Below are 18,963 nucleotides of genomic sequence, written 5' to 3'. Positions count from 1 at the left end.
TCGTTTTCTAAGGAATTAAATTTCTGGCAGATACAAAAATTATGAGTAGTGGCAGCAAGGTTAAAATCGGGGGTTGCAAGTATTTTTCAATCAATCGTTATAAAAAAAATTAGTAAATTGATTCAATACATAAATTAAAAAATAATTATTGAAGTTGGATAACGCGTAATAAAATCTCAATCAAAATTCAGCCAAAAACGTTCGAGATGAAAGATTATGTAGTATAATAATTTTAATGAAATAGAGATTTGTAATAAGAGGGCGAAAAATTAGGGTTATATGTATTTTTACACACGTATTATAAAACAAAAAATTAAAAAATTCACAAAAAAATAAATTAATCTTCAAAGTTTCAATCAAAACTCAGAAATTGAATTTATCCCTTCCTGGAGATAGGGTAACAAATAAGTTCTTTTGATTAGGCTTATTTTCTGATAATGAATTTTTCTTGACGTTATTTCTGGCTGTTTTATGTACATTTAAGTTTTTGTCCGAACGTCCTAGACCCCCTAAGTGCCTCCCAATCACCAAAAATATTCAACCTTTGCCTCCCAATCAACAAAAATATTCAACTTTTTTCGTTAGTTATTGTTTTTTTTTTCAAAACTTTGAAGTCGTATAACTCGAAAACGTATGTGTCCAGATGCGTAAAATTTTAGCAGCAGATTCCTAACTTCATAATGAATGAACACTGAGAATTACAGCTAAATTCGAACGAGAATTTTTCTTATTCTCCAGTCATTTATTTAAGCTTAAATTAGGTAAAAATCTCAGAATTCGAATTACCCATCTGTATGTCTGTAAATACTGTATATTGACAGCGTGTTGTCTCAGAATCTACATATTATAGGATGTAAGTACCATATGTAGGTTTAGCGACAACTTTTGGGGTGTCAATATACAGTATTTACAGACTTAAAGCTGGTATCTCAAATTCCAAGGTAAATGTAATATAATGACTGGACTATTAACAAAAATCACGGGTGAAATTAGTACCAGCCTTACTACTACACCTACTTTTAATCAGGTTTTTTTTCAAGTTTTCTGTGTTTTTTACTATAAAACATAGGAAGTATAAACATAGTATTAAAATTAATCTTTCGTGACGTTATTTCTGGCTACTTGACGAACATTTAGGTAATATAACATTTTCCCAAACTATCACAGCGATTTAATGTATAGTTTTGGAATGCATATAAAGCAAGCACAGAAGGACTGGCAATATGGCATACATTCATTTTAATATATAAATAAGTAGAAAAATGAGAAAAAAACAGTAATGTAAATATCTTACCTTTTCCCAGGTTTTGGTCTTAGCCGCCGTTTTGGCCGTAGCCGTCGCTGACGTCAGCCTGCTCCGCAAAGGATTCGTCCCACCACGCACCGCCTCTTTCTCAGGTGGAGCAAACCTTGCTGCTCCCCGTTACTCCGGCCAGGATGAAAGCCAGGCCCCAATCTTGAAACTCGTCAACGAACAACAAGATGACGGCAGCTTCCACTTCGAGTAAGTCTAGAATTATAAAATAAATAAAATTATTTAATTTGTGGTTTCAGCACGGCTTAATGGACCGATATAAGAATTTGACGGTTCTTTAAGCTGATGCTCGATAAGAAATATAGAATTTTTCAATACATTGATAAAGGGATATAGAAATTTTTATTACATTGGAAACTACCTTTATGCTATATATTTTTAACGTTTTTTAACGCATTTTTTAAAATAAAATATATTAGTACATATAAATATTATTAATTTAAATAAACATAGAATGATTAAATTACTACAAATCGATTTCTAAAAAAATAGATAATTTTTGGACGAGTTAATAAAAAAAGTGGATTGTAATGTTCTCTTATAAAAGCACCAATTCTATTGCAAAATGGAAAAAAAATATTTTGCTGTTATAATTAAATTACATAACTCAATTTTTTCACAGAATTATTTTTCTAAATACTTATTTGTATTTAGAAAGTTGTGATAAGCAATGCAAAATAACATAGATATCGTAGTGCAAAATAATATAGATATCGTTTAATTATAATGTAAGATAGACTAAATAATAAAATAAGTGCGTAACTCGAAAATTAATTGCTATTGTTATTGCAATTCCCCTTTACAATTCATAAACATTCTTCTTAAATATTTACGTTCTGATAAATTTAGACCCACGTACCGAAAAGCATATCAATCTCTCATTTACAATGATGATAAATTAATTGTATTTTTGATATTATTTTTTTATTTTTTAATATAAATCGCACAACTTCATGATATTATAAAAATCAAATTATCACGTACTTATATATATTTGATTATATTCATTTATTTATTCCTAATGGCTGGTCGTAATCAATAATAATAAAAATTATCAATGCAGAAGTTTATTATGCAATCACGAAGTTAATAATGCTTAATAATAATGCTTAAATATGAAATTAATAGATGAAATTTACTAATTTTTGCAATTTTTACGTGAAAAATTAAAATAAATATACTCATAAAAAATACTGTCAGATAATTAAGAAAAAAAAATTAATATGTAATTATGTCGGTTAACCTTTATACTTCATGACTATAAAAATACAAGTGAGCATTTTATGAATTTATTATTATTCTATATATTATGTTATTTTTTTTATATTTTGTAGTCAATGGATTTTCCTGAGATACTTGATTTTTAAAAAAAGAGATTTTAAAAGAAGTAAATTATTCGCTAAATAAAATTTTAATTAAAATATTTTAGTAAACAAGACTTATACAAAAAGTAAGTAATGTTCGAACTGTTAACTATCTAAATAATACACATCGACAAACATCGCATTAAAATAATACAATATTTGAGTATTTAATTTATTTACGTTAGCAATATTAATGGATCTTATTTTTTGAAGTGCGTTTCACCATGGTATGATAAAACCTTTCATTAATTAGAAAACTTACCAATGACTTTTAATTATAAGATCCTTAAATCCTGAATTGTAAGTCCTTACTGAATGCGCTTTAATTATAAGACAGATCGTAATTTAAATAAGAATAAAAAAAGAAATCCAATATCTGCTATATCTATTCCATTATGGAACATCAGCAAATTTTTGGTAGTACTTGGAATGTCTAAATCGAATGACAATCGAGTGATTGGACGTCTGGGTATAATAGTAAATTTGACGTAAATTCTTATTTGTTCGATTAAAAATACTAACAAGTACATACAATGAATTAACGTATATCGGTCGATGTCAACTATACACCCAACTACTCCGTCTGCGTCCCCCAAAATTGTCTGACGGCTGACTCCTGAAAGCAATATTACTGAATTCTTAATAAAACTGGGCATCTCCGGAATGTCGTTTCACTTTCATGCATCTGATATATTTCTCTGACATATTGTTTCGAACGGAACGTGATTTAGCCGCCGCGGCAAAACTACTTCGATTTATATTTACCATTATTGTTCGGCTCCGAATGCATTTATTCCTATTCCATTTGATAGTAGGTGCGTCTGCATTGCATTCACTCTGCAATGTCCGATTAGCATTGGCATTTGATATAGGTAGCAGTCGTTTGTCACAACAGACAATCCAAACTCTTCTGCAATATTCTAGAAAATAACATTACATAACATGCAATGTCAATAGGCAATGCCATTGCGTCGGCAGGTGAATGCGGCAAACTACAGGTATACAATGCCGCATCTATTCGATGGTAATAAAATTATTTGTGCAGACACAAACCGATTTTTGAAGGTACGATTTGATGATTCAAATCACTTGAAATTTTATTTCATAACCCCATCTATTTTAAATTTGAAATAATCGATTTTGAAGTGCCTTTACCTCTGAGGTAAAGGCAGTATGTCCCGGGGATTTCCATCTTGTGTACTGGGTTTTTCTAAAAGCAATATTTGTTCCGGATTTATTATAGATCTCTTATTACAGGTTTTCAAAAATTACTAAGTAGATATTAATATTTTTTTATTTAATTAAATAGCATTTGTTATTTTAAGGACCCGCCGTCCATAACTAAACATTGTTGTCCTGATTAAAAGCTTAAAAAAATATGGTCACCTAATAGCCTTTAATATTTTAAGTAACCATATGTCTAAGGATGGATTCTATAAATATGATGATGCTCCATATCTATGATAACCAATTTTCTAGATTGAAAAAAATTAACCAATTTTCTAAATTTAAAAAAAATAGATACAGTTATTTTTCCGCAGCTAAGCATTTAGTCACATACATATTATACATATAGTTTTTCTTAGGATGCAACTAAATTTATAAGCAAAATTAGTTTATAAATATAAATATTGACCACGTATTAGTAGTTCAATGTAATCAACTGCAACAGAAGAGCCAATTTACGGATAAAATAAGTCTGATATGGTAATGCTAATTAACAGTATTTTTACACCTCATATCTTTCATACAGCAATGCCCTCAAATGGTTATTCTCACTTGACATTATATTGGCAATCCAATTATTATTATTAAAGTAAATATTTAAAAAGTAAATCAAGTAAAACTTTGATATCGTACTGCTTGATACCAAGCTGACTAAAGATGGGATCGAACAAACAGTATAATTAATCTTAAGATTTTTTGATTGAGTTAATTCTATAGGTTTTATTCTTTTGGGCCTAAAAAGGTGTATGACGTCATACAATGCTGCAGCTAATGTATTTGGATAATAAAATATTTTCTGTATAATTTTGAGCAATATTTAGAATTTTTCTTACACGGTCAAAACAATTGAGATTTTATGATACAAATGCGAAAGGATACTCAAGAAACTTTTCAGTCTTTCTAACCCTTTTCACTCGCGAAGTGCGAGACTTATATGCATTTTCCGCCGGAGCGGCAGCATCCGAGTGGAAAGGGGTACTCTTTTTTCCAAAAGCATAATACTTGATACGCTATGTACACTGTGTAATATTTTCTTCTGAAGTACCTCTTCTAAATTATTTAAAATTGCATAATTAGTATCATATCGTTTTTCTTTTAAGATTTTGTTGAATCGATAATTTATAAAATATCTTTTGAAAAAAACAAATTCCTTTGTGGGTGATAATTGATACAGAATCACTTGCCATTAAATCGTATTGTTCATAAATAAATTAGTAGTAAAATAATTAACTAAAACTATCTAAATGCTCCAATCATAATTCAATTGAAAATCTACTTGCTACGTCTAATACATATTTTTTTCCTATTTTTTTTTTTGTCAGATCTAAATAGCCTGTTTTTGATCTTCACAATTTTATATATTTTTACCTAAAACTAAATTAAATTGTATTTATGTACATCACGTAGTTATAGCATTTTTAAAACTTTCTTTCGATAAACTCAGGTTTGTATATTAAATATTTGTTGCAGTTATTATTACAATCACCGATTTTTCACTAAGTTATAATGAAAAAAAAAACATATTTATTTATTATTTATTACACATGTTGTTTTACGAACTTTACTTTTTAAAGTGAACCATTAGTCCTATTAAAACTCTGCGCTACCCTCTCTACCAGCAATCATCCTGTGTAAAAGATCAATGCCATGAAGATTGTCACCTTCATAGCCAATATAATAATACGAAAATACGTTATATAAAATTGTATAAGTAGTATCATATCGTTCTTCTGCAGTTTTTTTTTCAAATTTCTGCCAAATCGATAATTTATAAAAATACGTCCGAACATAAATATTGCCTTGGTTTTGATTATCTCACTATAATTACTTATTGAGAATCTTATTGCAATAAATAGTTCTTGGTACAATAAATAAAGGAAGCGAGCTTGTTGTAAAGCACCAGTAAATGACACCAAATTTCCACAAACTTAAAAAATTTTATAGTAAATGAAAAAACTATTTACTACGTCTGATACATTCATTTAGAGTATGTTTTTGATCTTCAAAATTTATTTATTTTCACCAGGCAAATAATTGCTACGCTTAATTGATTCTGTCGTGAAAATTACTGGTTTCAGTATATGTTGGCCTATTTTGATCATCTATTTATTCAAGTAAACAACCTCAAAATGACACATTGGCACCGTACGATATTATTAAGGATACTTGCGGGATGATTTATTTACAGTTTATCAGAGCATCGAGCACCATTTGGTTTTCCGGCGGTGCGATACGAGTACAGGGCGATGTGTGGGCGTGTTGTATGTATTTCACATTTTCCGCACAAATGCTGGAATAGTCCATTGAATGGAATTATGCTCATATCTCTGTCGTAATGACACAATTCAGTATAGTATCAAACACTTAACAAAAATGGCTTTCGTAAACCGCTGCTGTTGTACTCCTCTATATGGACCTAATGCTCTTATGGCCCTTTATGGTAGTCTCAGTATAAAGATGCAGCTGCGACTGCTCTCACTTGGACACAATAGTATTATTTTTATTAAAATTCAATGCATTTTTCGAAGTTTAGTAAAATCTCTCATGGGAATATATAGACATTTATCTACTTTAAGGATTGAAAATATTCTGTTCTTTATTGTAAAGCAAAAACATCCAAATCGAAAAATCCAAAAATCAAATATTTTTTAAAAACATTTGAAAAATTCAGGTTTATTTATAAAAAGTTCAGTATTAATATAGGCTTATTTCCAATGTTATTCCAAATTTCTATTTTTTTTTGAAAATTGGAAAAATGACAAAAATTTGACTGAAATATTAAACATGTAACTGTGTAACTTTATATATCAATACTTGGTCTGTCATTAAGCTTTAAGGCAAAATAATAAAAATTAGTAATATAATGAACAAAAATTGGAAAAGTGCTTATGTTCGTATTGATGGGTATTTTAGACCTAACAAACCAAAAAAATATATTCATTGTCACTTTTCCGATGGGTTTAAATTTTAATCAATTGGACCCAATTTTATTATTTTGATTTCACCAATCAAACCAACCTTTTCAAGTATAAACTGATATCACTAGTGCCTGATACCAAATTATTTTAAGTAGGAATTGAACCTAAACTCCTGTGGTTGCAAGGGCAAATCTCTTGCTACTATATCCATGAAAAAATTAGATTTTTGAGAAATCTACAATTCTATTGGCTCATCACAAAAGTCGATTAATCAGTAAATTCACAAATCACAAATGTATGTTAATTTTTTATGATAAGTATGAATAGTACAAAACACCTATAAATATGAACATATTAATAAAAAGCGTTTGTTTGGATCAGAAACCTAATCAAATCAAATAGTGAATGTTGACTTCAAATCGAGTACTGATGATATTTAAAAATCTGTTGAATCTCAAGATAACAATCAAACCTGACATTTATTATCAAGTATAAATAAATGCACATGTGATTAAAACGACTTGAATATTTCTAGTACCTTATTGCCATCACGTGCATTTACTTTATAAATATTACTACTTAATTTCAGTGCATCGTTTAATGAATCTGTAAGGAACGACGTCGTCACAAGCAATATATTTTCCAATTTAAACGCCATTCTGTCAAGATGGATATAAATTCATGTAAACCGAGCGTCATGATCGTATATTTTTCGCTTAGATTTATTTCCCAGATATAAATTATGTTTTGCTATTTGTTGCTATCTCAATCAGAAATCTCACGAAAATGTCCCATCGTGCGCGTGGAAGGAAAAAGCGATTATCTATGAGAACTTCTTGGCGGCCCAAAAACGGGGCGTAATAATTCACAAAACTTTTTAACAAAATTATGTAATATTACATCGTAAGGTCGTTGAATTTGATGACATCTATAGATGTAGGTTTCACATATATACAAATATTAAAACTTGCACAATTTAGCTATACTAATTATCAGTAATGAATTTATTTTTCCCTTCGTGATTGTATCAATTTATAATGACAGACTTTTTAAAATACACTTTTGAACCGCGAGATTCATATATGTCATGAAATGTTTAATAACGTGCCTGCCTTTGATTTAATTGAAAATTAATAGGAATTAAAATTTTGCAGTTTCTACACGTTTTTGCGATTATCACGATCTAATATTAATAAAGTCATTTTATCTATTTGAAAATAATCATAATTAATCAATAAATATTTTAATGATGTATATTTTGGGTGTCCCAGAATTCAACGTCAAACCCATACATGTTGAGGGTATAGATTATAACAAACATGAAAAAAATAGCAAATTAACAAATTATCTCATATAATTTGAAAATTGTAAGCTTTTAAGTACTTTCTAGAGCTTTGGATAAACTGTGACCATTTCTTAGTTATTGTAGTTAAGTTTTCTAGAACCATAACCTAAAACAACACAATTGCTATAAGTTTTCTAGAATTAAGAGTATTTGTTAAACTATGAATTTAATATTTTCAAAATTGATGGAATTGGTCTCAAGATTTTAAAAGTCCCTCTTTTAAAAAAACGCACTAAAGTTTTTCCGGCAGGTTACAATAAAATTTCGCTCATTTGAACAGGATTAAAAATTTTTTGTTAGTTCCATATTAAAAAACGAGTAAAAAATAAAAACCACAAAAAAACACGATTTTTGTTAACACATTCCACATGCATAAGCAATTCATTCCAGGAACAGTTCAACAAACATTATAAAATTTTAATACAGTAGAAACTCGATTAACCGGACTAATTGTTGTAGATGGGCATTTGGATAATCAAAAATCAGGATAATCGAATGTATGAAGAATAATGTTGTATATTTATTAAAAATAACAAATACATACATAGATATCAACAAAAATACGAATTGTAAGTATTTACATACATAATAGTCGCGGTTATTAGTCCGGATAATCGCGAATCCGTCTGAAAAACTGAGGTCCGAATAAACAAGGTTCTACTGTATTACATATAACAAATTTTGAAAACGTTTCTAAAGATTTTTATGAAATTCTCATAACATAATTAAATGATAGATTTTTATGAATAGGGTAAACAAGTGTAGAATTTTAATTTTGTATCTGATTTGCATAATATCGCAGAATTTTATTGAGAATTTAATTTTCGTTAAATTAGTTCCAAAATGATTTGAATGTTTTCGTAATTATTTAATACATATGGTCATAAATAATAATATTTTTTTAATTTGGTCGATAACAAATACCAATAAATTTTAACTTTTTAGCAAAATTTCACAATATTTGAGAGTCATATTACAAGCATTAACAAAATATTTAAACAACACACTTTTGTTTGGTGTAATTGCAAATGAATAGCACCTCTTAAAATTTTTGCGAGCAAAATTTTGCATTCAACAGACCTAATGAATTATCATTATCATAAGATCGGACTTGACCTCTTTACATCCGACGACATTAAAAATATTTACTTACAGCAACTGAGTACATGCAAGAAATTTCTCTCTATCACCGCGAAATATGAGTCATTTTTAAAAAGAATACATCTTCCACGCAAAATATTAAGTTGAATAAATATTACATGAGATCATGTAAGTGACCGTAGGTATTCGACCTTTGCCGTTTAATGTCTTACGAAATTGGACCTTGACAAAGTTTCAGTACCACGCCGCGTCTGTTGTACGGTCGAGCAGAGCAACAAGATTAATTCATTCGGCGAGAGCATACATAATCGCTGCGGGCGAACCGCGTCTCATCGCATCGCCCGCATAAGATGAGCCAAATACAATACAAGTTTTCGAAATGTCACCAACAAACGAACGGACAACCAGAAGAGCGAATGCAAACATCGCCGAGTTACACAATAATAATGCATCCGATGCAAAATGCACCGGACCGCCGACACGGTAGCGAAGGGCTAGCGAAGACAATGATTGGAACCCAAATTCTCATTTTTATTTTACTTTTTTTATTTTACTTTTTTTATTTTATTTTATTTAGGCTCTAATAATAATATAGCCACCTTTTTATTTGCTTTCATAAACTACAATCTGTCGTTATAAAGATGAAACAACATTCAGTAATTTTGATGGATAATTATATTAGGGAAGAAGGTCGAAAGGTCACCCAGTGGTAATCCGTCTCCTAGTTGATTGTACGAAACTTATAGAAATGATTTAATTGTAATATAGCCACATAAAAGTACAAAAATTGCATCTGCATCCTAATTTGGTTCGCTCGTAGATGAGTTTTTAGAACGATTCGACCAGTATCAGAAGTCCGTCAGGTTCGATCCCGCTTCGAGTAGCCTGTTGTCAACTGTATTCACTTAGAAATATCAATATGCTTTGAAGTAAAAATGTTTTTCTGATCCGGCATTGCTGGATCAATAAATACTCGCCCTATTACAGAATAATTAAATTTGTAAAAATAATTAATCACGCAGAGATAGGACAACAGTTTGGGTTTCCATCTGTAGAACCAACTATTATTAAGTCAAATCAGCCCAACAGTTTGTAGGACTCCTAAGTTCTGTTTATTGAATAAAAATAATATTAAAAAGAAAATTACAATTAATAAAAATATTATAGAATTTGACATTTCTAGGTATTGTAGTTAAATTGTTGAGTTTCGTACGTGCATTTTTTTCAAAATGATTTTTTATGTCTTTTTCTAGTCGTTACAGATGTAATGGGAAGCTGCCATGACTTAATCTGAACCTAGTTAATGATGCTATCGTTCTCCCTGAAAATTTGTGCTTTCCTTGCCATATTCTTTTACCATATGGGCTGATTTCTCTGTAATAGCGAACTCTTGTCACATATGAATCACTCCATTTTTTGATAATTTTGCCAAATCGTTTTATTTTCGTTATATCTTGCCATATGCAAAGTTGATCCATATTCTGTTGCCTGTTTAGCTAATTTATCAGAAATTTTGTTTCCGCTAATACCTGAGTACGATTTAATGTATACTATTTTAATAATATAACTTTCTCTCATAAAATAATGTTGATAGATAACCGCTGTACAATAAATTCTTCAATTTTTATATACAGCTTATAGTTCTTATTTTTAATAATTAGATTTTTTCGTGGTGTGCTTCTGAGCACATATGTCCAAGTATTCTTTTCTTTAGTAATGTAGATTTAGGTAGTAGTATTTCACGGCCAGCTCGGTAGCGAAGGGTTAGCAAATTAATTGATTTGTATCCCAGTTTTTATTTTTGTTAATCGATCCTTACGTAATGTTCATTTAAGTAATATTTCAAAGAGAAAAAAACTAGATTCAAATAAAGCACTATATCACCAACTCGGTAGCCACAAGCCAGAAAAGTCAATGATTCGGAACCCGTTCCAAACCCCATCCATGTGAAAAGGTAACGACAGTTGACGTCTGTGAACCAACTTGGTGATTACCTCCTCCTATCATTATTATATTCAACGACTATTAAAGCTGTCCTTTAGTCCTTCTGCAAACTCAGTTTTGGAATCCAAATTCTGACCAAAGGCTAGGCACTCGATTCTTGATATCAACGATTCTTGACAGCCCTAGGAGCGCCGTTGAGAGTTAATCTTTCTTTATTTGCTCCATCGCGATAATTGAAATTCTAGTCTGGCGCGAAATAAATCTAGTCGAGTGTGCGCGACCCGCTTAACACGATCTCATCGGCCGCCGGAGAAATGACTGCACATTTCAACTTCAAATTCAGCGAGAAATTAATAGTTCTTCATAATGACAATTTTTGAAATTTTTTGCTGTTTTAGCAGATAGTTCTCGAAAGTATTGTGGGAGTAGTAATGATTATGATAATATATTTAATTAGAAACTCCCAACATAATAAAAAAATATAAATTTATTAACTGTAAAAATATTTCGATATCAAAAATATACATGACATGTCCAATTGTTTTTTACAAATAAAAACCAGCCTGCTTGATATCGCCACACACTCCCTGCCCAGTGTTGATCTCACAGTTTTAAAAAAAAAACACAGGAAAACACGTTATAAAAATGTGGTGGGAAAGCAGATTATAGCAGACCAGTGTTGTAATACTGGTTAATTACAAATTTCCATGTTTCGTCAGCAGATCCACCGTATGTGGTGATTTGACCTGCCATCAACTCCATATTCTGCATAAGGTTCTGATTAATGCAAAACATGTGGAAAATTTCCTGGACCTCGATGTCGGTGAACTTCTAAGATTCAGCCTCCATCTAATTGGTATTAGTTATATCAGAATTACTTAATGTTTAGAATGCATAATTTATGGGTACAGTTTCCATTTCTGCAAGCGTTGCATTCGTATCTGATGAGTTCCGATCAGAGATCGAAGTTGGCTCTTTATCCAAATCAGGATCATTGGTTTCTTTGACATAAGAGTCCAGAATTGTGAAATCCAATAAATTATATCAAATTTTGTTTTGACTCGTCGTTGTCACCGATAATGGGAGGTAGCATTATAAGACGATTTGTTGAGTTAACAGAGAAAGAGAGGTTAAATTGCATTCCAATGAAAAGTTCAGGCTCCAAATTATTTTTTCTGTCAGCAAAAAAAAAAAAAAACTGAGGTCTGGGTATACCAAATGAGTAACCTCGGAAGTCTGATCCAGATAGTAAGTGCGTTAACTATGATGGATTGGACTGGACATACCTTATAGGTCGTCACTGAAGACCAGTGATTATGGTGCTGCGTCAAAATCATTTTTTCTTAAATCTTCGAAAAATAAAACTCCTTTATCTTCATCTCCATCGTCGTGAGTCACCAATGTGGGAGTAGTAATGATTATGATAATATATTTAATTAGAAACTCCCAACATAATAAAAAAATATAAATTTATTAACTGTAAAAATATTTCGATATCAAAAATATACATGACATGTCCAATTGTTTTTTACAAATAAAAACCAGCCTGCTTGATATCGCCACAGTATCTTGGAAAATATTACACAAAATATAAGGGTGTTTCAGTCGTAGAACTCAGCGGGCTGTTAGATTTTTATGCATCATTGCTGATACCTGGATTACAATTATGTAGATTCGAATTGAATGCAATAGAATAAGTGTCTTGAGCTTTAATTAGTTTAATTCATTATATAAACATTACCTTTCGAGGGCATTGCTGTGAAAATAATAAAAAATCCAAATTAGCAACTACTGGTTCCGGGTTCGATACCCACATTGGATACCATAATGTCTAGGGGGTGACATCAGATTTTCACTAGAGATTTAGATATAAAAAATTGATATCAAGTGAAAATTGCTATTCGAGGGCATTGCTGCAAAAATATTAAGAAAAGTGAAATTAGCAATCCCTGGATCTAGGTTCGCTACCCGCCATGATCACCTTAATATCAAGCAGTAGTGAAAATAGATTATATCAAGTATATTAAAAATCTGTCACAACTAGAAAATACAAGTACAGGGTAGCGTCCGAAACTGGTATCTCATAAAATGATCAAGCATTAATGATAGAAATAGTTTTTATTACACAAGTTTTCATTAAAACAGTACTATTCTCATAAAAATTTATGGTATATAATTTATCATTTTAAATTCATGTTATCAGAAGACTGTATTCTTCTGAAGGCCAAACGTTTTAAAATTTGCAAAAAATCAAGAAACAAACTTGTAATAATAATTTATAAAATCAATGACTACTTATAAATAGTAAATAAACTAAAGCTAAATTAACAATATTGAGGTTTTTGCCATATTATTGATAATTTTTTAAAAAATAGGTAGGAATAAATAGGCTTTTTAACTTGGTATTCAAACTCGTCCTGCTCAATTATATATTCAATAGAATTTCCAACTACGTATTTCCAAGTACAAATTTGAAACAGCTAACATTTATATCATTCTGCGTATCGGATTTCACGAAACTCATAAATAAATTAAAATATCATTTCATTGCAAAATTCAAGATCGATATTATATAAAATGACATTTGCAAATGCAGATTTACTGGTTTTACTCTTGATTGAACTAGAACTTTGACATTTATGTTAGTATTTATTTATTAGTTTAAAGCTAGTTAGTAGAAATATTCTAAATGCTACCGAGAGATTAGATTAAATATTTCCACTAATGACTGTATATTACGCATTTGATATTTAGAAAACTACTTCTTCAATTACAATGTATTGGTAATTGAAATTGATAGCAATAATTAATGGATTTATAAAAAGTATATGAGAAAATAATTGACATGTTGACTTTATAGTAAACTGAAACTGTTTAACCTTAATTAGAGCCGATTATGGATTAAGAGTAGTAATACAGCAATTGAGATTAGTGTAATCGTGTGGTATTATGAAATGTATTGAACTTTATATATATATATATATATATATATATATATATATATACTAGATGACCTGACAAGATGTTGTCCTGTACCCATGTCTACAATTCAAAACTCCAATATTCAACCAAAATACAATTTTCAAATAAAATGACATTTCTGGCAGGTGATAGTTTTATCAAAATATTTTCAATGTCAAATAATGATATTGTTTTTTTGCAATTTTTTTCTTTTATTTCTACAACATTACTATATTTTTATAATCATTTAAATCCTTAAAATTTTCCTTAATAAGCTTCAAAAAGATTTATCAAAATTCGAATAATCATGTAAAAGGAGTTACCATTCATACATCTGTATAAAAGAATTATATGCATATATAATTGGCTGCTAAAATGTTTTGGTCAAAATACGGCGATTTTGATTTTATGAATCATTTCAAGAAACTTTGTCGAAGAAACCATAGCTTGGGCTTTCGATGGAGCAACATTTTCAATAAATATATATATTTAAATATCAACTTACAAACAATCAAGATTATTCATAGGGTTAATAGTCAAAATAAACCCCCTAAAATATTATAGAACCATCTAAATTTTGTTTTCGCAATTATGTTTTAGAGTTCATGACTACACATTATACGAGTTTAAAACAAAATCAATCAAACATCGTTCGACATATTAAAAGTAACATTATTGTAGTCATCATTATTGAGTTTTTTCCATTAATTATTCTTATTGTTTCTCAGTTTTTAAATAAATGCTTTAAAATTAATATGCACAAACCAAAATTATATTTCCATGAACAGTTTATCAAACGCGTTACCTTTACAATATATATTGAAAATGATGTATAAGCTGCAATTAATTACAAATGAAATAAGCACTTGCTTTTTGTGTAATTGCGAAATTTAATAAAATAACCACAGTGTTATTAATTTTAAATACGATTATTCCTGAAAATCAGTCGAGATTAATTTGTTTCATTTGTCGTTTGTGTTTGTTAATCAAAGCTAAATTGTCACATTTTATACACATTGAGAAAAAAATTTTTAGAGAATAGGGATATTGATTTATGCCAAATGTTTCACTTTTAGCTAATAGTTTGATGTAATTAGTAAATATGTAATTTTATTGATTGCACAACACACAAACAAATTTATTACAAAATTTGGAGCTTTCTCTTACGTCAGTTAGAAAATTATCACAGATTTCGACTGACCATTAAAATATAAAATCAGGTGATTTATTAGAATTGTTATATCAATGTAGAATAAAAAAAACTTTCTACTATATCAATTTGGTACGTCACGACATAATTAAGTAGTTTGTCAAAACTCTCACTTTATATGAATTAAGTCTTCGAGATGCTCCGAGAAATGAAGACGTTATATTATTGTCTTGGCACGGTCATTGATTTGTTTGATAACATTCGAAGCAGTTTTTGACATTTCTACTTTTAAAACTGAAATTAATATTGATGATGCTAGTTTCCGGAATGTTTTTTAGTTGGGAATCGATTGCGTAACATTATCAAGAAGGAAAGGAATAGTGGAATGCCTCTGTATATTCCTTACTACAAATTAATGATCTTTATAAAATTTATTAATCAAACATAATTATCAACTTTAAATTTAGCTTCACAAATATTGTATGTATAAAAATGAACAGTAACATAGAAAAGTACAGGTAACTTATTTTCATTTCTAATTCATTTTTTTTAATTAGTGTCAACGAGTTCGACTCGTCAGTTACTGAATTCATAATGATCAATTACCGTTTATTTACCTTGAACTATATTTGAATACCCAACATAAACAAATTGAAAACTGCATACTTCGACTTGTTGCATAGAATACCATTTCGCCCACACATTTCATTCTGCAACATCATTGTTAAACTTTATCCTTTAGTATTTTCGAACGCTCAAGGCTTTTTGAAGCAAAAATAATTCATACAATGCTTCATCATACATAAAATAAAATTATTAATTTAATGGAATAATAATACACCTACTCTTCGTGCAAAGTAAAAATGTTTTATAAACGCTTTACGTTTTTTCCGAAAAAAATATACAGACACAGTGTGTATATTCTTTCTATATCTCATTATAAAATGCATATTAAAATTGTATTTTTATTATCTTCGATTCGGTTAATTGACACACATAATTCCAATCATGTTATATAGCTTTGCATATAATTAAAAAATTTAAATACATTATCGATGACTAATAAGGAGTTTACAATTACGTTGGGTATTAAGTTAAATGTTTTAAAAAGAAAAAATATTTATGTCAGAAGTTAAATCAGTGCGAAATTGCTTTTAAATTAAATATTATTGTTAACGATGTATTAAATAAACGATGTACTATTAAATTTTGCCCACGGGTTTAACAATATATTCATGAGTCATGTTGGCTGTTTTTTTTTTACAAAATGAACCACAGTTTCTTCATAATGATATAGTTCTATGTATTTTTGAATTCCGCATTAAAAAATAAAAATAAAAAAACTCCGAAATTAAAAAAAAATGGTTTTTAGAATTTAAGCTTTTCCATAAAATTAATCAATATGAACTATCTGAATTATGTCAAAAAATTTATTGACAGAAAGCGGGATGAAAAATTATTCGATTACTAAAATGACTATTGCGAAATAGGAGTTTGAGGTAAAGGAGTAAAAATTCAGGGCAGTATGGGTGTTTTAATTATGAATTATAAAAAAGTAAAATAAAAGAAATTGCTCCAAAAACCAAAAAAAACTTAAGAGTTGCCAACCCTTACTACTCAAGGGAACGAAAAATATATGTTAAAACATCATGACAAGAGAATTTTTTACATATTTATATATAGAAAGAGATTTTTTTTATAATGTTGATCATATACCGACAAGACGATAAAACTTAGTAGCTACAATCTTTCAAATTAGAGTAATTAACCATCTAATATATATCTTATAATTATCAACAAATACTAAAATTATTGATTTCATCCCTTAATATAAACCATAAGAACCTAATTTAATCCTTTTGCCCAGCAGAAGTTGTACTGCTCTATGAGCCAGCAAGTATTTTTTACACAAAATATTGTAACATTTTCTAATCATTATCAATAAAAATATAATTAAAAAAAAAAAACAAATAAATACTTTAAATCTATTCCCAATACTTAGAGTATTAACTAAAATAATAAACAATCTAAAAAAATTAATCAATCTAGAATATGCCTTCAGACAGACTACCAGAATATATATATTATATTTAACACGTTAATCGCCATGTTTATATTATTAAAAATTTCACATTGGCCATGGTAACTTTATTAGATAATTTAGATAAAAATGTAACACGAGAACTTAATGTATCTAAGAAAAATTTTTTTGCCAAAGTTCTTAAAAAACACTTTTTTATGTCACACATATATAAAATACCATCGAAAAGTACATAAATTCAACTCTAGAAATTAACCAAATTTAGAATATGCATTCAGGCAAACTACCAGAATATATTATATTCAATCGCTACGTTAATATTATAAAAAAAATCACATGAGCCATGGTAACTTATTTAGATAATTTAGTAAAAATTGTACCAAAGAACCTTTGTGTATAAAAACAAATTGACAAAATCCCTCGAAAAATACTTTTTTTTATGTCACATAATAACTGACTGACATGGCGCTATATTAAAAATTTCTTTCTCTTTGTACCAAGTTGCTTATGTCAGGCATATATGTCTAACATGGCTCATGTAGAACTACTTAGCGTTAGACACATATGACTTACATGGCAACATTAGTCTCCTTCATGTTAAAATTTCCATTATCTAATGTGTATCTCTATTATCTTCAGATATGAAACCGGAAATCAAATCAAAATGGAACAAAGTGGCCACTTGGAAAATGTCGGAACTGAGAACGAAGAACAAGTGATGCACGGTTCATACTCCTACACCGGACCAGACGGTGTCGTCTACTCCGTCAGCTACGTTGCCGATTCCAACGGTTTCCGCGCCTTCGGAGACCATTTGCCAAAGGCCCCTGAAGTCTAAGAACCCTGCCCCAAATTCTAATTTCGAAAACTCTAAACAGAAGCACCTTCATCTCACGTCGCCTGGACGCGCGCCGATCAATCTCCACCGTTAATGCTGATGATACGAGCAAAGTACCACCATGTGTTCCTGATTTCTCTCACGTGTTCGAAATCACAACACGGCAGAGGAGGATGCAACCGCCTAGAAGTTCTGCCGGTATTTCTTTATCGTTTACCGTAAAAGCAGAAACACCAGGCCGTTGCATAGTCATCGTTGTCATTTAATCTCTTCAGAGACTGCTCGGAGCGTCCCAGTGACTTGCAGATGAAACTGCCCGTAAAATGTGTGTTCTAACACATACCTCTCTACTGATATACCTCAACTCAAACCCCTATGATAGCTATCCTAAATATGAAAAACTTTACGCAATGTCATATAATCTTATAGATATATCTGTATTATATAAAAAAAGTTTATATGTTTTCTAAATAAAAATTCCGTAGTACTGTATAGTTGTGTTTTAATGAAAAATTTTAGTATTTATAAAAAGCAAAAGGAGATCAAGGATCAATCAAAATGCTGGCTATACCACGCATTTCACAATTATACTACAACCTAATTTATCGATCAATTTATTCAGAATCTAGTGCATTTATATAACCTAGTAGATATTAATGAAATTAGTAGAAGCAGCCCAGAAAAATCTAGGCATCAAGTTTTACTTTCTAGCTCATTTTAGGTAGTTAAAATGCTTGCAATTTGCAATGCAAATGCAAA

At 29.6% G+C, this 18,963-nt stretch overlaps 1 protein-coding gene across 1 annotated transcript in view; it reads left to right on the top strand.

The window, feature by feature from the left end:
- The window catches only part of LOC113376578 (cuticle protein CP14.6-like), a 34,415-nt gene extending 16,183 nt beyond the window's left edge, over window positions 1-18,232 (top strand). Inside the window, exons 2-3 of the mRNA XM_026616545.1 lie at window positions 1,305-1,504; window positions 18,006-18,232. Of these exons, the coding sequence (XP_026472330.1) occupies window positions 1,305-1,504; window positions 18,006-18,204 (399 nt within the window). The 3' untranslated portion in view covers window positions 18,205-18,232. The remainder of the gene's footprint in view (window positions 1-1,304; window positions 1,505-18,005) is intronic.
- The last annotated feature ends 731 nt before the right edge of the window (window positions 18,233-18,963 follow it).

This window comes from Ctenocephalides felis, unplaced genomic scaffold, assembly GCF_003426905.1.
Source record: "Ctenocephalides felis isolate EL2017-DRISC unplaced genomic scaffold, ASM342690v1 CF-g0.4_SCAFFOLD_01886, whole genome shotgun sequence".
NCBI classification, from domain to species: Eukaryota; Metazoa; Arthropoda; class Insecta; order Siphonaptera; family Pulicidae; genus Ctenocephalides; species Ctenocephalides felis.
The sequence above is the reverse complement of the archived record's forward strand: the minus strand, read 5'-3'. Positions and strand labels throughout refer to the sequence as shown.